This window comes from Mobula birostris, chromosome 9 (genome assembly GCF_030028105.1).
Source record: "Mobula birostris isolate sMobBir1 chromosome 9, sMobBir1.hap1, whole genome shotgun sequence".
Classification (NCBI taxonomy): domain Eukaryota; kingdom Metazoa; phylum Chordata; class Chondrichthyes; order Myliobatiformes; family Myliobatidae; genus Mobula; species Mobula birostris.
Window position 1 is genome coordinate 72568100 of NC_092378.1, and position 22508 is coordinate 72590607.

Here is a 22508-nt window from a genome sequence, read left to right on the forward strand (position 1 = left end):
TTTTGGAAAGGTGCAAAAATAACAGGGTTGTTATCATGGGTGACTTTAACTTCCCTAATATTGATTGGCACCTGATTAGTTCCAAGGGTTTAGATGGGGCAGAATTTGTTAAGGGTGTCCAGGATGGATTCCTGTCACAGTATGTGGACAGGCCGACCAGGGGGAATGCCATACCAGATCTAGTATTAGGTAATGAACCGGGTCAGGTCACAGATCTCTGTGGGTGAGCATCTGGGGGACAGTGACCACAGCTCCCTGGCCTTTATAATTATCATGGAAAAGGACAGAATCAAAGAGGACAGGAAAATTTTTAATTGGGGAAAGGCAAATTATGAGGCTATAAGGCTAGAACTTGGGGGTGTGAATTGGGATGATGTTTTTGCAGGGAAATGTACTATGGACATGTGGTCGATGTTTAGAGATCTCTTGCGGGATGTAAGGGATAAATTTGTCCCGGTGAGGAAGGTAAAGAATGGTAGGGTGAAGGAACCATGGGTGACAAGTGAGGTGGAAAATCTAGTCAGGAGGAAGAAGGCAGCATACATGAGGTTTAGGAAGCAAGGATCAGATGGGTCTATTGAGGAATATAGGGAAGCAAGAAAGGAGCTTAAGAAGGGGCTGAGAAGAGCAAGAAGGGGGCATGAGAAGGCCTTGGTGAGTAGGGTAAAGGAAAACCCCAAGGCATTCTTAAATTATGTGAAGTAAAAAAGGATGACAGCAGTGAAGGTAGGACTGATTAGAGATAAAGGTGGGAAGATGTGTCTGGAGGCTGTGGAAGTGAGCGAGGTCCTCAATGAATACTTCTCTTCAGTATTCACCAATGAGAGGGAACTTGATGATGGTGAGGACAATATGAATGAGGTTGATGTTCTGGAGCATGCTGATATTAAGGGAGAGGAGGTGTTGGAGTTGTTAAAATACATTAGGACAGATAAGTACCCGGGGCCTGATGGAATATTCCCCCGGCTGCTCCACGAGGCGAGAGAAGAGATTGCTGAGCCTCTGGCTAGGATCTTTATGTCCTCGTTGTCCACGGGAATGGTACCGGAGGATTGGAGGGAGGCGAATGTTGTTCCCTTGTTCAAAAAAGGTAGTAGGGATAGTCTGGGTAATTATAGACCAGTGAGCCTTACGTCTGTGTTGGGAAAGCTGTTGGAAAAGATTCTTAGAGATAGGATCTATAGGCATTTAGAGAATCATGGTCTGATCAGGGACAGTCAGCATGGCTTTGTGAAGGGCAGATCGTGTCTAACAAGCCTGATAGAGTTCTTTGAGGAGGTGACCAGGCATATAGATGAGGGTAGTGCAGTGGATGTGATCTATATGGATTTTAGTGAGGCATTTGACAAGGTTCCACATGGTAGGCTTATTCAGAAAGTTAGAAGGCATGGGATCCAGGGAAGTTTGGCCAGGTGGATTCAGAATTGGCTTGCCTGCAGAAGGCAGAGGGTGGTGGTGGAGGGAGTACATTCAAATTGGAGGATTGTGACTAGTGGTGTCCCACAAGGATCTGTTCTGGGACCTCTACTTTTCATGATTTTTATTAACGACCTGGATGTGGAGGTAGAAGCGTGGGTTGGCAAGTTTGCAGACAACACAAAGGTTGGTGGTGTTGTAGACAGTGTAGAGGATTGTTGAAGATTGCAGAGAGTCATTGATAGGATGCAGAAGTGGGCTGAGAAGTGGCAGATGGAGTTCAACTCGGAGAAGTGTGAGGTGGTACACTTTGGAAGGACAAACTCCAAGGCAGAGTACAAAGTAAATGGCAGGATACTTGGTAGTGTGGAGGAGCAGAGGGATCTCGGGGTACATGTCCACAGATCCCTGAAAGTTGTCTCACAGGTGGATAGGGTAGTTAAGAAAGCTTATGGAGTGTTAGCTTTCATAAGTCGAGGGATAGAGTTTAAGAGTCGCGATGTAATGATGCAGCTCTATAAAACTCTGGTTAGGCCACACTTGGAGTATTGTGTCCAGTTCTGGTCACCTCACTATAGGAAGGATGTGGAAGCATTGGAAAGGGTACAGAGGAGACTTACCAGGATGCTGCCTGGTTTAGAAAGTATGCATTATGATCAGAGGTTAAGGGAGCTAGGGCTTTACTCTTTGGAGAGAAGGAGGATGAGAAGAGACATGATAGAGGTGTACAAGATAATAAGAGGAATAGATAGAGTGGATAGCCAGCGCCTCTTCCCCAGGACACCACTGCTCAATACAAGAGGATATGGCTTTAAGGTAAGGGGTGGGAAGTTCAAGGGGGATATTAGAGGAAGGTTTTTTACTCAGAGAGTGGTTGGTGCGTGGAATGCACTGCCTGAGTCGGTGGTGGAGGCAGATACACTAGTGAAGTTTAAGAGACTACTAGACAAGTATATGGAGGAGTCTAAGGTGGGGGCTTATATGGGAGGCAGGGTTTGAGGGTCAGCACAACATTGTGGACCGAAGGGCCTGCACTGTGCTGTACTATTCTATGTTCTAGCATCAGTCACGCACACCTGTGTAGTCATTAGATGCTACACCTTGCTTGGAGCAAACATTTTTAAAATAAAGTATCTACGTGTGTCTGTGTTCAAAAAGCCATGATAGTTGGTGAGAAATAAGTTGGTAAGACAATTCAGAGCTGTTTCTCTGAGAATTCAAGCATTCAGACAGAAATGCCAGAAAATGTGAATACCCATCTTGACTGCTACAATGAAAATGAAGATTTGGAGGATGCAATTTTTGATAGCGTTGCATAAAGGCAGTCTATTATCTGCACTAGGTGTCTGTGTTGATCTTGTTCATTACATACACTAGATGAATTCCTTCAATAGCTGTTACAAACTAATAGTTTAATAGTATTATAGAGCTGTATTGGTGTTCTAATTTGTTTTGTATTTCATTTAAATACATAATTTGATACTCAGTTTGTCTTTATATTTAACTATTTCTATGAAACTTCAGCTAATTGGGACAGCCTCCTAATTGAGCAAGATGTGTCCTTATTAAGTGGAATCCATGGTATTTTGTATTTATTTCTACACTGCTGAACCAAGTGTTGTTCTACCAAGTAGTTCTGTTGCAAGTAGTTGGATTATCAGCAGAAATTCACAATGTCTGCTGATGTAGACTTCCCAGAAGTAGTATTGTTAGTTCATTGTGATGGAAGCTTATCAAGGGAAACAAAATGTAAAATATGATTAATACTTTGTGAGATGGGGTTGAAGTTGTATTTGCATTAGTGTGCCAATGATTTCATGTTGATCTGGGAACAGTGGTAGTTTAGGAACGGGTCTGTTTTTCTCCTTTCACCCTTTAAGTCATTAATTTCCTTGCAGGAATAATCAGTCACATCAGTAACTCCTCCCCTCTCTCCCCCCCCCCCCCCCGATATCTTGTCCAAATATCCATCTTTCTTTTTAGTCTTAAATGTATCTTTCTATACTTTAATCTGAAAAGCATCATATCTATCCTTTTTTTGTCTAAGTACAGAAACTTCTACGCTTGTATTTAACATTGTATGGAAAACCAAAGTACAAAGTTCAAAGTGAACTTATTATCAAAGTACATATATGGCACCATATACTACCCTGAGATGCATTTTCTTGCTGGAATTCACAGTAGATACAAAGAAACACTATAGAATCAATTAAGAACTACACATAAAGGCAGGCAAGCAAACAAACAACCAATGTGCAAAAGAAAAATTATACAGATACAACAAGAACAAAATAATAAATAATGAGAATGAGTTTTAGTGTCATTGAAAGTGAGGCCATAAGTTGTGGAATCAGTTCAGTGTTGAGGTGAGTGAAGTTATCTCCTCTGGATCGTTGAGGGGTAATAGCTGTTTCTGAACCTGGTATTGACTACCCCAAGGCTTCTGTACCTCCTTCCTGAAGGCAGCAGCAAGAAGAGAAATAGAGAATTTGAGATGGAAAATGAATCAAGATTAAGACTTCCTGCAATAAATTACAATTAAAGCAATATGTGAGGCTTTGGTTAAAATAGGAGTTTAAACAGACAAATGTCAGACTGCTTCCCTTATATAGGAAGGGAATTCCCTGTCTCATTGCTTCCTCCTGTTCTTCAGGTGTGGTACTTACTCATACAGTTGTCTCCAGATGTAAGCTGAACTAGCTTTTAAATTATGTATACTTGGAACAATGCTAATCCATATAATTTTTAAGTTTTTTTTGTTCTGTTAACTTCAGTTGATGAAAAGTTGGTCTGTCTAATAAAGCTGGGAAGATTCAGTGAAAGTAGTTCCTGTCACCTGTAACAATTCTGGCAAGATTGAGTAATATTCAGAGCTATTGATTCCAAGCTAATGCACAGTTACTGAATCGGTACCACTGCTGGCAGACTTGTAGACTCAAATGTCAAAAGAGAAACCTGTACAGTCTTTAGTGAAGATCTGCAAATGTGCATGCCCAGACAAATTAATAGATATAACAGTGAAGCTGGTAGAAATTGCAACTTTATTCACTGTTTGGAGCCCTTATGATTCAGAAGCCATGATTCTGATCCGAGGATCCAGAGACAAAATTGCGTGAAAGTTTTTTTTGAATGTGCTGATGGTTCAAAGGAGCAGAGTGAAGCTTGGGTTAGTGTGTCTATTCAGACTGGATTTCAGGTTCAACTCTTCACAAAGATTCCATTATAAATGCATACACAAGTTTCAGTTTTCAATATGCTTTATATTGTAAATGAAGACTTTATCTAGTAGCTTTAGAGATTCACTATTTCTACATTGCATGCATTGTCAGATACCATATTGCAAGTACAAGACTAAAGAGCACAGCAAAATAAGAGCCACGCTCAAACCTACCACACCATTTAATATGTTCATGGTTGATCTGCCCCACACTTCAACTTGCCTTCTATCAGTTCCCCATAGCTCAGACATTTCAAAAGTGCTTTAAATAGCTCTAATGGTATAGTCTCCATAACCCTCTAATTTATAGAATTCCAGGTAGTTGTCACCTTCCACAAGAAAAATTTCCTATATCCCCTGATTTTAATTGTCCGTCCCTTTGTTACCATGTCCTAGTTCAAACTCCTCAACATCCCCTGTCAAGCCCTTGTATCTTTCAAGAAGATCTCCCCTTTTTCCTCTAAATTTCAAAGTTAATCAAACCAAATTTGTTAGCCATTTGTGATAGAACAGCTTTCTCATTCTAAAATTAGTCTAATAGAGACTGCAGATGCTGGAATCTGGAGCAACACACATGCTGCTTGACCAACAGAGTTCCTCCAGCAGATTATCTCGTTTAATGGGCCTCCTTTAGTCATGGTAGTGTAGCGGTGTGTGCAACACTATTACAGCCTGGGACATCGGAGTTCAATTCTGAGCGGTGTTTCTATGTTCTACTGTGACTGCATGGGTTTCCTCCAGGTGCTCCAGTTTCCTTCCATAGTTCAAAGACCTACTGATTAGTAGGTTAATTGATTGTTGTAAATTGCCCTATGATGAGGCTAGTGTTAAATAGGGCCTGTTCTGCGTTATCTCTAAAAGTGATATGTCTCTAGGACCCAGGTATCAGGTTGGAACAAAGGGGAAAGTTACTTAGTTCTCCATATTCCATTTGAACTGTTCCATTAATTTCCTCTTTTGCAGGCCATGGAACATGCTTGACTTTTTAAAACCATTGCAGGGCTTGTGTGAAATGAGGTGGCTGACAGTGAAGTCTGTAAATATAGCTTTAGTTCTATTAATTAATCTTGGCAGAATATATAATAAGGCTGTAGAACAATTTGCATTGTGCAATTCTTTTTTTTGAAAAAGTAACGTTCTCATTTGGACAACAGGAAGAAGGTAGAAGGGTTTTAAGGTTGGAGATTTCCTGGAAGATATTTGAATGAGTTAGTTGAGATTGATTTAGAGTTTAATCAAGCAAAATGTACTGTTTGTCCTTATGATGGATTGTTGGGCTTTGGTCATATTAGGAATCGAATTAGAACAAGTAACTTCTCAGGTTATGTATATTTGTGAACAATTTAAATTTGAGGATTACATTATATACTGGAGTTTCATTTGGTCCTTGGGAAGAAAGATGGTGATAGAGCATTTTGCTTCTTGGATCTACTTTGTCATTCAGCAAGGTCACAGCTGATATGTAGTCTGGTACCGTGTAGCCTGCTTTTTCATGAAACTTTTATATTTTCAATGGGGAAAAAAAATTACTGATTTATTTTTTTTCTAGATCCTAAAATGACCAATTAAATTTCATTGCCATTTTGCTGAAGTTTTCAACATTTCTAATATCTGCATATAGTATTGTTTCTTAACTTCAGTCCTAAAACATCCTGACTTTGAATTATAGGCTCTATTCCTAATCCTAGATAGTGCAGTAATATCTTTTTATCTGGCCTATCTGTTCTCTTTAATGTCCTGAAAACTTCAAAGTTTCTTGTAACTTTCTAAATTAGCTCCCTTTGTAATTTAACCCGAGGAGTCCAGGTATCATTTAGACTAATCTGCATTCCTTTCAAGACCAATATAACTTCCAAACTAGGTGCAAATAAAATGTATAGATAAAAAGAAAACCTTTTCTTCATGTCTATTTTTCGTTTTAAATTACTTTATTGCGTAACTCCCTGTGCTGCAAATGTTCTTTGTCTGCTGAGGTTTTGGGCGGTTGCTGCCAGTGTTAATACCATAAATGTTGGTCAGTCATAGAAACCTAAGGTTTCACAGAAACTTACATTAAAATGATAAGTATGAAATAGTGCACACACCATAGCATAGTGGTTAGCACAGCGTTTTATAGTACTAGCAACCTGGTTCAATTCCTGCCGGTGTCTGTAAGGCAGGGGTCCCTAACCTTTTGCGCACCGCAATATTTTAATATTGACAATATTTTTGTGGACCTCGCGTGCATTCAAGTCAAACAGTGGGCGTGACAGGGAATGAGGAAAGGTGCAGCTGACTCATATTGGTGTATATCGCCAAATCATATCGTTTCCTCGCAACCCGGTAGCACGTGCTCACTGTTGGGGACCAACGCTGTAAGGAGTTTGCATATTCTTCCCATGACTGCATGACTTCCTCCAGGTGCTCCGGTTTCCTCCCATAGTCCAAAGGCGTACAGATTGGTAGATTATTGGTTACTGTAAATTGTCCTGTAATTAGTCTAGGGTTGAATCGGAGGTTGCTGGACAGTGTGGCTCGAAGGGTCGGAAGGGTCTATTCCGTGCTTTATCTCGATAAAAATAACATAGAAATGAGTAATTACTGATCATATTTCACTTGGTTCATTGAATTATGCATAACACCAAGATCCTGTCAAATTAGATCATTTCATTGGAGTTCACTATGTGATATTACTGCATTTCACCATTTTGAGTTCTCTCTCCACCAGCTTCGCTGAGAGTCAACTACTGTGATTCAGCCTTGGGCATTGTATGTGATTAGAATAGATCTAGTCTCATGTGAGAGCTTTCTTCTGCCAGTTCTGCACTGCTGGAGCAGGTGGAGAAAGTTTAGTAAGCTACATATTAGTGGTTGAAAACCAATAGAGATTTGGCCTGGGATTGGAGGCTTTGGGAATACAACTGCCTTCAGGGAAGATGTATCTGGGAGTTGAAGTCATAGTTATGGAAAGAAAAAGGGATTGGGGACAATCTGTGATGATGATCAACACCCACTAGTTACTCTAACCCAGTTTACTCTGCCCACCAACCACCCCTCCCCATCTTTATTTTATTGACAGATAGTGAGGAATAGGCACTTCCGGCCCTTCGAGCGGCGCCACCCAGCAATCTCCTGATTTAATCCTAGCCTTAGTCACAGGGCAATTTACAATGACCAGTTAACCTATCAACCAATACATCTTTGGACTGTGTGACAAAAACAGAGCACCCAGAGGAAACCCACACATTCATGGGTACAACGTACAAACTCCTTACCGGTAGTGATAGGAATTGATCTGGATCGCCTGTGCTGTAAAGTGCCATGCTAATCACTACACTACCATGCTGCCCTTTTCACTTATCCTAGGTTGTACTGCGTGCCTGCACACTAGGAGTGATTTACAGGGGGGTAATTGACCATCAAATTGCATTTTCTTGGGATGTGGGAAGAAATTGGAGCAGCTGGAGATATACCCCACAACCACGGGGAGAATGTGTAAACTCCACAAAAGTCTGAGATCAGGATTGAACTTGGGTTACTAAAATTGAGATAGCAGCTCTTCCAACTGCATCATAATGCTGCCCAGAACATGAAGGGAGTTACTAATCTCGCTGTGAGAATAGAGAACAAACTTCATGGAATCAAAAGCATACCTTCCTACGGTATGTATCTTTGACTTGGGTGTTTCATAGTGCTCACAGACCTTAAATGCACAAAGACATTTTGTGGAAGTAATGTCAAGATGTCTGCTTCCTGTGAACGAAGCATGTGTGATAACCACCATGTGTCAGACCAGCAGAGAACCAGGGTTGTATATCCTGATATGTGCACATCAAGAATCTGATAGCAATTAGTATTTTGTTTTAATTTAACATTATTTGTAATGGGGAAAATAAAGCATGAGAATTTTTATTTTTATAAGTCATTTGTATTTTCTGAGTTTTACAGAAAATATGTGAAATGATGAGTTTGTTGACATTTCTGCTTGGGTGTTTTAAAGCTGAACTCTGAAGTAAAATAGAGTAAAATCCTGCATCCAGCTACCAAGTGCTGCCTTATGTGAAACAAATTGTGTGTGGGGGGGGGCGGGGGGGGGAGGGAAGCAACTTCTACAGTATCTTCAAAATGATTTGGTTATTGATCCCAGGATGAGCTTGTGTTTAACTAGACTTCTGTTTCATTTTTCCTTAACAAGAACACTGTAAAATCAGCTGGTCTTGTTTTGATTAGGTAGTTTAGAAAATTATTTCCAGTTATTGTTATTTCTCAAAAGCAGATGGACATAGTTTTTTAAAAATCTTTATATACTCCTCAATTCACTTGATATCATTTTGATCTGTATTTGATCTTTAGCTGCAGCAAAGCTGTTTATAGGCTTTCCATTAAAATGTGGAGCATTTTCAGACATTTTAGATCTAATATGCTTTTAGACCATGTCATAGGAGCAGAATTAGGCCATTTGGATCAAGTCTGTTTATGTTGAGTTCCCTGGAATTGTCTAATCAAATGCCATGGGTAGATTGGATAATAAAGTTACACAACGATGAGCCATTTCTGTCAGAGATTTTGTGCAACTGCATCTCTACATGCAGATGCAAGATTTAATGTGGGTTGCATGTTAGTGAGCAGAAAAAAAAATCTTGCTTTGATAACCATGGCAGTTGCATTTCGCCCTTTCTTATGCCCACGTTATATAAAACTCCATCTGGTTTAGGTTCCTTATCCTTTTAAGCACAACTGTTTTGCATCTGTTTCATTTGTCTGGAGTGGTCTGTGAAGGGATACAGTGATATTTGATTGTATCTGCAAGCTTTAGATGTGGTTAAGCACTTGAAGGAAGATTTTTTAAGTCAAAATAAAGGTGTGGGATACACAACTGAAGCATAGTCAGATTCCATGACTTTTGTTTTAGCTTTGTGTTTTAAAGTTGTGGATCTGATTTATCAATGTTTTCGTCTGATGTAAGAAGTTTTTCTTTTCCACTTTTTAAAACTGAGGAATTAGGCTTTGCTGTCAACTCCTTTGGTTTTGATATGCATTGTATATTGTCAAATTTATTTGGACTTTGTCATAGTACCCATTCTGTAATTAACCATATAACAATTACAGCACGGAAACAGACCATCTCGGCCCTTCTAGTCCATGCGGAACGCTTACTCTCACCTAGTCCCACCGACCTGCACTCTGCCCATAACCCTCCATTCCTTTCCTGTCCAATTACTGACTATTTGGAGTCCAGTACAAACCTAGTTATGAAATGGCACTGTAGATTGCTCTTTCAAATTCAGTAAGTAATGCTGGTACTGCATAATCTTGCATCACACCCTTTACCCCTCAACATTAGCATTTAGATGTGCTCTGAGCTGTCACTTGTGTTGAGTAACCTTGACAGATCAATTGCTCACTCTTGTACAGCTTGTATATCATCTTCTCTAAAACAATTGAGTTGTATGCAGAATGGTTGGGACATGTCCTTACAACACTGCACAGCAAAAATGGTGTTAAATGTTGTGATCATATCTGCTTTTATCATCTTTGCTGACAGAGTTCCAGGCAACTATCGTTAATCGTCGGTTTAAACTTTCCCACTCTCTCCTCAAACCCTTGCCTTCTAGTACTTGACGTTTTCCACCTGGTGGAGAGGGGGTGCAGAGGGGGGCTGGTTATCTACCCTATTCATGACTTTTAATTTCTTTCTGCAACTTTTCTACTGTTACTAGATCCTTTCTATAATCTGAGCAGAACTGCACACAATTGCATCTTTCACAGTTGCACAATGTCACATCTTTTGTACTCAGTCCCCCTCCCCAAACTAGCTAAATGTCGTCCTTACTGTGTTATTTACCCATGTTACCATTTTCAGGGAATTATGAACTTGCAACCCATATTCCCTCTGTATATCAATGCATCCAACTTTAGGTGACTGCGAATACATTACTCTCATTTTTCTGGATTAGTTAACCATTTCATGGCATTCTGCCCAGTTTTCCAGCTGATGTTTTTCCTCTATCTTTAGGCAATCATTCTTGCTGTCTGCAGCCCCACAAATGTTTGTGTCATCAACAAGCTTGCCATACCATAAACATTCTTGTCCAAGTTGGATCTAACAAACTAGAAAAGTTCAACACCAATCCAGGAAAACAGACATCCACTGCAACCTCTACCTCCTATCACTAAGCCAATTTTGGATCCAGTTTGCCAAAAACCTTGACTATTTTGCCATCAAGACCTTGTCAAAACCCTTGTTAAAACCAATCTAAATTATTGTCTACCACCTTGCCATCATCAATTTTCATTGTAAAATTGTATTTTTAAAAAACTCCTCTAGTTCATAAAGTAGGATTTCTCATGCTGACTAGTAAGCTCTCATTTCCAGTCGATCATCATTCCTATTGTTTATTTTATTTAGCGATGTAGCGTGAAGTTGGCCCTTGAAGCTGTAGCCCCCGTCAACTCCAATTTGACCCTAACCTAATTATGAGATAGTTTACAATGACTAATCAACTTACTAACCGGTACATCTTTGGACTGTGGGAGGAAACCGGAGCACCCAGGGAATAGCCACACATTCCACAGGGAGGACATACAGACCTACAGATGATGCCGCAATTGAATTCTGCCCTGAGTTATAATAGCATTGCACTGGCGGCTAGGCTATCATTTTTACCTGCTGTTAATACAAGGGCCCTCATTAGTCCCTGGGGATTTGTTCACAATGTGTGCATGAATCTCTATCATATTTTCCTGATAGACTCAACATGTGTGTATTAGCATACACCGCCTGTAACTCTCCATCTTCCTCATCCTCCTCCCTGGTGAATACTGACAGTGTTCATTTAGGTCGTGGTGAGTATCTGTTCTCATTGATTTCAATAGAATTGATCAAAGACAATTAATGGTTTGTGAAAACACAAGAAAATCTGCAAACGCTGGAGGAACTCAGCAGGACAGACATCCTTGGAAATGAATAAACAGTAATATTTTGGGCCAAGACCCCTCAGGGCTTAAATCCTGATTGTAGTTGATTAAAATGATTAATTAATGTGGTGACCTGTTATTTACCCCTCTTTCTGTTCTTCTCAAAGGTTCAGAGTAAATTTATTCACACAGTTCATCATTTGATTTGTGTGAATGGAGCGCATAATGTTAATCTGCCATAAAAGCCAAGGACACATTGTTCAGTGACTCTTGTAGCAGAGTTGCTGGCTTGGGGATCCATGATGAAATAAATGTCATTTCTCTTCCTAGTTCAACAGTAAAGAGAACTTCCCTTATTTGAGCTAAGATTTAATGAATGGACTGAGAGCTGAACTTCAAAATGTATTCTAGAGCTGAACAAAGCACGAGAGCATATTAAGCCTTTGTTATGCTTTTAAATACCCATCATAGATTAAACATTAAGTATCTGTAAATTTACAGGTTCTGGATTCTGATTATGTGAAGCAGAGTGACCCTGGAGCTGGTCATCCTGCAGGAACTTTTAAAGAAGTCCATTAATTTCTTCTGTCATTTGGTAGCATCAGATGAGAGCAAATTTAGATGAGGGACCATCTTAATCAATTGAGGTTTTAAAGCACAGAATTACATTTCTGTTAACCCATCTGCATGCTCCTTTGCTTTTTGGTTATTGACTCAATCAACAGTGGAACGTTGTCTGCACTATATTAACCATTTTCCTTTCAAAGCTGTAATGCTTTTTGAAAGGTAATTTTTCTGTGTCTTAACACCACCATGTAAAACATCTTCAACTTTGCATATTTCCTGTTAAGAATTTGCATTTCTACTTGGATTAGGTATGTATAGCAAATATTGTATCCTATGAGTGCTAATTTGTTTAAAAAATTAATATTTAGATTAAAGTCTGACAAGAACTGGTCGTGTTGATCTTAAAAATACAAATTGATATTTTATACCTACATCTTTAATAGTTTATTTCAAAAGTTTGATCTTCTAAAGGGTTTTTGCCTAATTGTTTTTATTTTCATCTGTAGATCCAATAACAAAATTTCTGAAGTGCTATCTGAACAGCTGATGTCATTACAATCCATGGAAACACTTGATCTCAGTAACAATCAGATTTTTGAATTGAAGAAATTTCCTCATTTACCACTTCGATATCTGTAAGTGTATTTTAAATGTATTCTGTGAGCTGAAGGAGTTGAGCTTTAGCACAGATAGTTTTTAACACTAAGAAGAAAAATCTTGTATGTATAGAGGGAGTCTGCAATGACAAATCCTTCTTGAGTGGATTTCTCAAAATTCAAAGTACCTATATCATCATATACAACCTTGAGATTCATTTTCTTACAGGCGTTCACAGTAAATAAAAAGCACAATGGAATCAATGAAGGGCTGCACCCAATAGGGCAGTTCATCAATGTGTAGGAAAAAAGGCAGACTGCTAAAACAAAAGAAAACAAGACATAGTAATAATGAGAGGAAGAGTCCTCGAAAGTGAGTCCACAGGTTCGGTGATGGGGTGAGTGAAGTTATCCCCTTTGGTTCAAGAGCATGGATGGTTGAGGAGTAATTAATGTCCTAAACCTGGTGACATTGGTCCCGATGCTCCTGTACCACCTTCCTGATGGCAGCAGCAAGAAGAGAGCATGGTTTAGTTGGAGGCCCGAGATGGATATTACTTTCCTGCTACAGCACTACATGTAGCTGTGCTCTGTGGTGAAGAGAGCTTGTAATTCAATTGGTTTCCCTAAACTTTCTTTTTGGAAGAAAAGATACTGCTCTGAGATTCCTCCAGCATAGTGCCTATAATGACAAACAGCTTGAATTAATTATGTCTGTTGGGTATTTAATACAAAATGTACTGAATTTCTTCCTGAGATGGCATTAAAACAAAAAGCAGTGATTAGGAGGGGTTGTTTCTAAGGAAAGCTGATTGTAGAGGCCACAGGAGACTGCATGATCAGGAGTGTGTATACAGAGCTTTAAGCAGGACTGAAGGTCAGTAAAGTTAGAACAGATAACAAGGACTTGGTTATGGGTAATGATGACCGCCCCTATACATTTGTGGAATTTCCCACAGATAAGCAGGTTATTAATTCATCCATGTAGCAGAAGATTATGAAAATTTCAGCCACAAGACCTGCTAAAGGTTGTATGAGATTGAAGCTTAATTCATAAGTTACCATGAGTAACATTGACAACTTGTAATGATATATTTGATTCCGTGGTACAAATTAATAAACTTTGTACTATAGAATAGTTGACCAAATTAGTGTGTAATTAAGTCAAAATATGAATTAAGCTGCCTCAAATTTCCTTGGACTACAAGTTGTCTTCAAATTAATTGAAGGAAACTCTGTTTTGTAATATACTGGTGTGCATTATTCACTTTTAAATACTTAAAAAAGAACAAAAAACACTTTTATCTTCTGGAATGTTTCAGATTGCAGAGAATATAATACAAACCGTTGAGCTTTGGTATTTGAAAGACTATTTTTGATGTCATATAAAACTGTTTAAAAAAAAATAGTTAAGGATGCTTGCCCATAAGCAGGATGTAGCCCTGCATTGAAGGCTACTGAACTGGCTAATCTTTGCCTTGCTCAGAAGACTTAGTTTTTTGAGAATGCATACGCAGGGAACCGTTGGCTATTTTCAGCAATCAGATTAGATTTGTTCAATAAACAGTGTTATGAAAGTCTTTTGAAATACTTTTACAGCAATATAACCAAAAGTGTAATGTTTAGGTATATCAACAATAACAAAATAACCACTCTGGATCCTGGGTGCTTTGACAATCTTTCCAATACTCTACAAGTTTTGAAGTTGAACAGGAACAAGATTTCAGCTATTCCTTCCAAGATGTTTAAGCTGCCACGTCTCCAACACTTGTAAGTTTGTGTTGTACCAAAATTACATAAGATACTAAATTTCAAATGGAATTTTGACTTAAATGCTTGTTTTTTTCACTCTCCCCACGCTGATATTACTCACCCTTGTTTAAAGTAAAAATACTTGATCAATAAGATCAATTATTTTTTGTTTCTTTGCAGGGAACTTAGCCGCAACAAAATTAAAAAAGTGGACGGCCTTGCATTTCAAGGGCTCAGTGCTTTGAAGTCTCTTAGATTACAGCGAAATGGCATTAGTAAGCTCATGGATGGAGCTTTCTGGGGACTAAGCAACATCGAGATTTTGTGAGAACAGTTTGTAATTATTTGATATTTGTGTATGAATGATTATATTGCCCAAAATAGAACTCATTTGTAAATCAGTAAATGTTGTGAAAGATTTTACTTGGAGCTTAATAAGCTATAGATGGCTTCACTACAGTTTTAACCAAATTTTTATGTTAAACAATGAAGAACTTGGTTCAGCAAAATATGTGAAAGCTTGTTTGTAAAGTGAGCTGCTTTCTACCTTTTTGGCCTCGCAGTTTTGGCAGTTGGCTCTCATTCCAGAGAATCTAGCCACATGGCCTCATTGCTTTAAATTGCTTTTTAACTGCATGACAAACAGGTAGAAAACCAATAAAACTCAATTTTCAGGCTAATGCATGCTAATATTTTCTCCGTTTTTTTTCCCAGACAACTGGATTTTAACAATTTAACAGAAGTAACAAAAGGATGGTTATATGGCTTGCTGATGTTGCAGCAACTCAATCTCAGCCAGAATGCCATCAGCAAGATCAGTCCAGATGCCTGGGAGTTCTGCCAAAAACTCAGTGAGCTGTGTGTACCTTTTATTCCATTCCAGTTTCTTTGTGCGTATCATGCCAAAATGTTAGCTCTGTGATTGAGATTTCTTTCATATAAAAATTTCATGAGGATGACCAAAGCTCAGTTTCTTATGAGACATGAGATGCAAGATTTTTAAAACCACAAATGACTTGTTGTTTCTGTGTGAGTGAGATTTTGTTTTTTAATTTTGGAGCTGTCTGCTCAAATGAGACTTGTTGGTAATTTAATACCCTGTGATTTGGAAAACATCTTGGAATCTAGCTAAAAAAACATACAAATTGTGCAATGGTTTGTACCTTGCATTTTGTGAAGCCAGCTCACGTGCATAGCAGCAGTAAGAGCCGGGAATTTTCCCGATTTCATGATCAACAGCCCTGCATCAACCAATACCATCAAAAACCAATTGGTGTCATTTGCTTTTTATGGATCAGTTCCTGTGGAGTTGGCTTACAAAATTTTAGTGATATGTTGGTGGATTATAAAATCAGTCCTTCACGGTCTGTAATGAGTTTGTATGTTTTGCCTGTAACTGCATGGGTTTCTACTGGGTGCTCCATTTTCCTCACACATTCTGAAAATGTGGGTTAGTAGATTAATTGGTCACGTGAGTATAATTAGGACAGAAGGGTCTGCTACTCTTGTATCTCTAAATAAATTTATTTCATCTCGCATAACTTGTGGCTTTTCGGCAAGGAGTGTGATAAAACCGGATAACTATCTTTTGATTAGTTGCAATAACAATGATCTCATTAAGATAGAAACTGTCCAAAGTGTACACTATTATTCCTAATGTTGATTACTTGCATATAAAAATGTACTAGATTAGCTCTTTGTATGCAGGAGAGGGAGAATTCAATAAAATCCTTAGCTCTTTTTGGGTCTAAACCCTAGCAGATTTTTGCTGGCGTGAAATAGGTGCCAAAGTAGCACTTAATTCAGTGGTCACTGACCAGACCCAGGTGACCTCAAACTCTGTAGGAGTTGACAGTATAGGATTTTCATAGTTGTTCATTTCAGGCAAATCTTCTAGTATATTCATCATCAGTCAGCTTTTGACCTGTGTCCTTAGGTGAAATACAGTAATGTATCTTAATGTAAATAGTGCAAAGATTAACAATTCCATCTAGCCCACCGATGCATAAAAATGCTTTGTACTGCTAATATTCCCACGTTAGCAAATGGGGTGGTTTCCCTACTGTTCCTGGAAACAAACTGTCACTGTCGGAGGCACATTTTTAATTTTGACTTCAGGAACTGATAAAACTGGATCAACAAATTTGTAGCCTTTCTGTACAAACTGATTCGATATTCTAATAAAGGTGACCAGATCTAACTACTGCAAATAAAAGGAATAAATGAAATTTGCAGGATTCTTGCTGGGCAGTTGAGAGTATTCTCGCAATGAGTTTAAACAAAAGTCTATTGGCTTTCTGTGCAAAACGTACCCTAAAGAACACCTGACAGCTGAAATTTGAACACTTGTAGTTATACTGGTTCAAAGGTCTAATTCAATGTCAGAGAAATGTATACAAAATACATCCTGAAATGCTTTTTCTTCGCAAACATCCACAAAAACAGAAGTCTCTCAAAGAATGCACGACAGTTAAACATAAGAACCGCAAAGTCCCCTCCAGCTCTCCACCCTCCTACACGTAAGCGGTGGCATGCAACAATACCCCATCCCCCCACTGGCAAAAAAGAACAGGCATCGGCACAGCCACCGGCACTGACTACTCAAGTATGAGCAAAGCAGTAGCAAAGACATAGACTTGCAGTTACCTCAAAGACTTCATGTTTCACTGGGTATTCGACATACCACAGGTTCTCTCTCTCTCCCTAATAAGGGAGAAGGAGGTGTCTCCATTTTCCCAGCGAGTGGGGAGACATGACAAACAACTCGCTGGTTTACGATGTTGGAAGTCTGTTACGTCGCTTTTTTTCAAGCTCTGCCTGAAGATCGCAAAGAGCTCGGGTCTTCGGGCCTACAGCAGATATTCCAACTCCCTTGACAACACACGGGTGTCCTGCTGTGACACCAACCCTCGCTCCATCCATCTCCAGCGCCCTGAGATCTTAGTCTTCCAAATCTAGGACGGACCCTTGGCATGCCGAACAATTGCCAGTCCTTAAACCCTGAGAATGGGTCCCATCCCTGCCAAGAACCAAAGTCCGCGTGCAACTCCAAGTCAGGGTCTTCGAAAGAACCCTGAAAGGAAAAAATAAAGATATTAAAGATGGAAATAGAGCTGCTTCCGAAGATGCAAGCGAAGGAGTCTCAGTTTAGTGCCATCTTAACTTCACTCTGCCTCCCTCTGATATTTAAAATAATAAATGTTAATTTGGTGAATTAGACACTGCCGGGACTTGTTAACATTGACGTTTCTGTCAGCCATATTCTCAGTTGCTCCCTTATGAGGAATTCTACAATCTGCTGATTTTATGACCCTGAACAATAAAAATCTACAGATAATTTGTATTTTGGGTGGGGTAATAAGTAAAGTTTCCTCTTTAGCATAAAGCATTTATCCCTGGGGTTTACATGTATCCTGATGGCATCAAATATCAGTCAGCTATAATCCTGCCCATACCACAAATTTGGTTTTACTGAAGTAAAGCAATGCCCCTTTGCTGAATAACCAGACCAAGGATCAAACCATTTCATTCCTAGTAGGCTAACTGGTCTCTAGGGAAATTTAATGGACAGAGAAAAATAGAGTTTGAGAGTACTTAAATACACTGAATGGCCACTTCATGTATAGCTGGGATGATTGTTGGTGCCAGATGGGGTGGTTTGAGTATCCCAGAAACCACTGCTTTCCTAAGATTTTCACAGACAGTCTCTAGAGTTTACAGAGAATGGTGCAAGAAGGGGAAAAAAAAAATCCAGAGAGCGACAGTCCTGTGGGCAAAAACATCTTGCTAATGAGAGAGGTCAGAGGAGAATGGCTAGACTAATTCAAACTGACAGGAAGGCAGCATTGACTTGAGTAACCACACGTTACCACTCTGGTGTGCAGAAGAGTATCTTCATTGAAGTGGATGGGCTACAGCAGCAGAAGACCACGAGCATTCACTCAGTGGCCATTTATTAGATGCAGGAGGTAGCAAATAAAGTGGTCTGAGTGAATACTGAGTATGAATTATGCAGCAGTCATTTTACCTTCTGTATGACATGTTACATTTATTATTTTCCATTGACAGGGATGTATCATTTAATGAGCTTACACGTCTAGAGGATTCCAGCTTTGTTGGTCTGAGTCTGCTTGGGCAGTTATATATAGGAAATAACCAAGTGAGCTACATTGCTGATGGTGCCTTTGGAGGACTAACCAGCTTACACAGTTTGTAAGTTTTTGTTTTTCTATTTGTAGTGTATGGCTTAATTATTTTTGTGTAATTTAAGATGCATTTATTTTTGCTATACAAAATACCTAAATACATTTTTAGTCACCACAAATTGCTTTCATGATGAAGAACCTAAGTGTTACGAAATAAGCTTCATGTTTGTAAGCATTGTGCTTGCATGTTATCAGTTGGTGCATTGTCTTAAATTTTATACCAGATGTTTTGAAGGTGAGCTGTAAGTAGGCCTCGCATGTTCAAGGCAATTTTTTCCAATAATAAAAATGTATTTCTAGCTGGATGCCTCTGTGTGGCAATATGCCAGGCAGAAGAGCTTTAATAGCAAACTACCTCTTAAAGCATGTAAGTTGTTATAAATACAGTTTCAAAGCCATATTATCATCAGGATTCACTTATCTCGCATAACTGCTTGATAGCATTTTTATTGTTGGCAAACTTCAATATTCCCTTCAACAAACACACAAAACGCTGGAGGAACTCAGCAGGCCAGGCAGCATCTATGGAAAAGAGTACAGTTAACCATCAACAACATTACTGTGTGCAGTGTAATGGCAATAAAAGTTTCAGGTACCCATGTCAGGGCTATTCTGTAGGGCACTACATGCTATCACTTTGTATAGCTGACTTTATCCGATTAGTATTTGTGAATCACATGTTCATTGTTTGCAGTGGAGCCCTGAAACAGGGAAAATTGTAAAGCATGAGAAACTAAAACTTCAAAACCTGAAATGTCAGGAGTTCAAAAGTGTTCATCCCCTTTTGTTCAGTACTTAGTCGAATCATTTCTCACAGCTATTACAGCCAGTAGTCTTTGGACAAGTCTGTATTTGTTTGCACAACATGATGGAGCAAGATTTGCCCATTCCTCCTTGTAAAATTGCTCAAGCAGTGCCAGGCCAGGCTAGTTGGGGGTGTGAGGCTGGACAGCAGTCTTGACATCTTGCTGGAGATGTTGAATCGGGTTAAGGTCAGGAATCTGGCTGGGCCACTCAAGGACACCAATTTCCTTCATTTGAAGTCACTCCACGGTTGTTCTGGCAGTGTGCTGGTTGGTCATTGTCTTGCTGAAAGACCAACTTCCTCCCAAGTTTAAACTTTCTGTCAAAGACGAGCAGGTTTTTATCCAAGATCTCTGTATTTTACAGCATTCATCTTCCACTCAATCCTGACCAGATTTCCAGTCACTGCTACTGAGAAGCATAACCAGAACATAAGATACAGGAGCAGAATTAGGCCATTTGGGCCATTGAATCAGCTGGTTTAATTTTCCTCACAACCCTAATCTCCCTTCCTTCCTTCCTGTATCCCTTCATGCCCTGACCAATCAAGAACCTATCAACCTCTGCCTTAAACATACATAAAGACATAGCCTCCACAGCTGCCTGTGGCAAGAAATTCCACAGATTCACCACTCTCTGGCAAAAAATTCCACCTCATCTCTATTCTAAAAGGACACCCTTTCTATTCTGAGGCTGTGCTCTTAGACTCTCCCACTATAGGAAATGTTCTCTCCACATCCATTCTGCAAAGGCCTTTCACTATTTGAAAGGGTTTCAGTGAGGTCACCCTTCATTCATCTGAACCCTAGTGAATACAGGCCCCGAGCTATCAAACGCTCTTCATATAATAAGCCATTCAATCCTGGAATCACACACAAAATGCTGGTGAACGCAGCAGGCCAGACAGCATCCATAGGAAGAAGCACAGTCGACATTTTGGGCCGAGACCCTTCGTCAGGACTAACTGAAAGAAGAGATAGTAAGAGATTTGAGAGGGGGAGGGGGAGATCCAAAATGATAGGAAAAGACAGGAGGGGGAGGGATAGAGCTAAGAGCTGGACAGTTGATTGGCAAAAGGGATACAAGGTTGGAGAAGGGAGAGGATCATGGGAGGGGAGGCCTAGGGAGAAAGAAAGGGGGAGGGGAGCGCCAGATGAAGATGGAGAGCAGGCAAAGAGTTATTGAGAGGGACAGAGAAAAACAAGGCAAAAAAAAAAAATAAGGGATGGGGTAAGAACAGCAGGAGGGGCATTAACGGAAGTTAGAGAAGTCAACGTTCATGCCATCAGATTGGAGGCTACCCAGACGGAATATGAGGTGGTGTTCCTCGAACCTGAGTGTGACTTCATCTTGACAGTAGAGGAGGCCATGGATAGACATATCAGAATGGGATGTGGAATTAAAACGCTGGTGTGACATACTGCGTCCGGTGCTCCCGGTGCGGCCTTCTATATGTTGGTGAGACCCGACGCAGACTGGGAGACCGTTTCGCTGAACATCTACGCTCTGTCCGCCAGAGAAAGCAGGATCTCCCAGTGGCCACACATTTTAATTGATATTTGATAGCATTAGTATTCACTCCCTTCAAGTTAGTATTTAGGAGATGCACCTTTGGCAGCAATTACAACCTTGAGTATGTGTGGACAGATCTCTATCAGTTTTGCACATCTGGACACTGCAATCTTTTCCCAGTCTTTATATAACTGCTCAACCTCTGTTAGATTGCATGGGGGTCGTGAATGAACAGCTCTAAGTCCAGCCACAAATTCTCAATTATATTGAGGTCTGGACTCTGACTGAGCCACTCCAGGACATTAACTTTGTTGTGTTTAAGCCGTTCCTGTGTAGCTTCAGCTTTATGCTTGAGGTCATTGTCTTGGTGGAAAACAAATCTCCTAAGTCATGGTTCTCTTGCAGACTGCATCAGTTTTCCTCCAGGATTTCTCAGTATTTTGCTGCATTCATTTTACCTACTACTTTCACAAGCCTTCCAGGGCCTGCTGCAGTGAAGCATCCTCACAGCATGATGCAGTCACTACCATGCTTCACAGGAGGCATGGTCTGTTTTTGATCATGTGCAGTATTGGCTTTTGCCAAACATAGTGTTTAGTCTGATGGCCAAACAGCTCGATTTTGGTTTCATCAGATCATAGAGCCTTCTTCCAGCTGAGTTTAGAGTCTCCCACATGCCTTCTGGCAAACTCTAGCAGAGATTTTGTGTGAGTTTTTTTTTCCCCAACAGTTTCTTTCTCTTTGCCATTCTCCCATCAACCCATGACTGGTGAAGCACCTGGGCCATTTCAGCCACTGAAGCTTGTAACTCCCCCAGAGATGCCATAGGTGTCTTGGTGACTACAGGTGTCCCCCGCTTTTCGAAAGTTCGCTTTACGAAACCTCACTGTTACGGAAGACCTACATTAGTACCCTGTTTACGCTTTCAGAAGGTGTTTTCACTGTTACGAAAAAAAAATTCAGCACGTGATAAAAGGCAGCGCGCCCCGAGCAGCTGCTCTTCCCCGGATTCGGAACTGCTTTGCTTTAACAAGTGCCTGTGAGCAGCCGTTTGCAAGATGAGTTCTATGGTATCGGAAAAGCCTGAAAGAGCTCGTAAGGGTGTTACACTTACGGTAAAACTAGACATAATTAAGCTTTTTGATCGTGGTAAATGAAGTAAGGACAACGTGAGTTTGGCTTGTGGAAGCTGACGAACATGATGTTGAAGAGGTTTTGGCATCTCATCACCAAGAACTGACAGATGAAGAGCTGATGCAATTGGAAGGAAAAAGGATAACAATTGAAACCGAATAAGTAGTGATAAAGTACGACTTAAATTTTGAAAGGGTACGTCGGTTTAAGGGATATTTGCAGGATGGTTTGAGTCCTTATTAAAGAACTGTGTGATAGAAAAATGCGCGGGGCTCAGCAGTCAAGCAAGCCTTCCACAGCAGACGACAAACCTCGACCTTCGACATGGAGGCGGGCAGAGATAGAAGAAGATGAGCTGCCTGCTCTAATGGAAACAGGCGACGAGATGACACCCCAGTGTCCCACCAC

General features: G+C 40.0%; 1 protein-coding gene across 1 annotated transcript in view; it reads left to right on the forward strand.

The window, feature by feature from the left end:
• The window catches only part of lrig3 (leucine-rich repeats and immunoglobulin-like domains 3), a 60292-nt gene that overhangs the window by 23259 nt on the left and 14525 nt on the right, over positions 1-22508 (forward strand). Inside the window, exons 4-8 of the mRNA XM_072268255.1 lie at positions 12604-12732; positions 14320-14463; positions 14626-14769; positions 15160-15303; positions 18514-18657. Of these exons, the coding sequence (XP_072124356.1) occupies positions 12604-12732; positions 14320-14463; positions 14626-14769; positions 15160-15303; positions 18514-18657 (705 nt within the window). The remainder of the gene's footprint in view (positions 1-12603; positions 12733-14319; positions 14464-14625; positions 14770-15159; positions 15304-18513; positions 18658-22508) is intronic.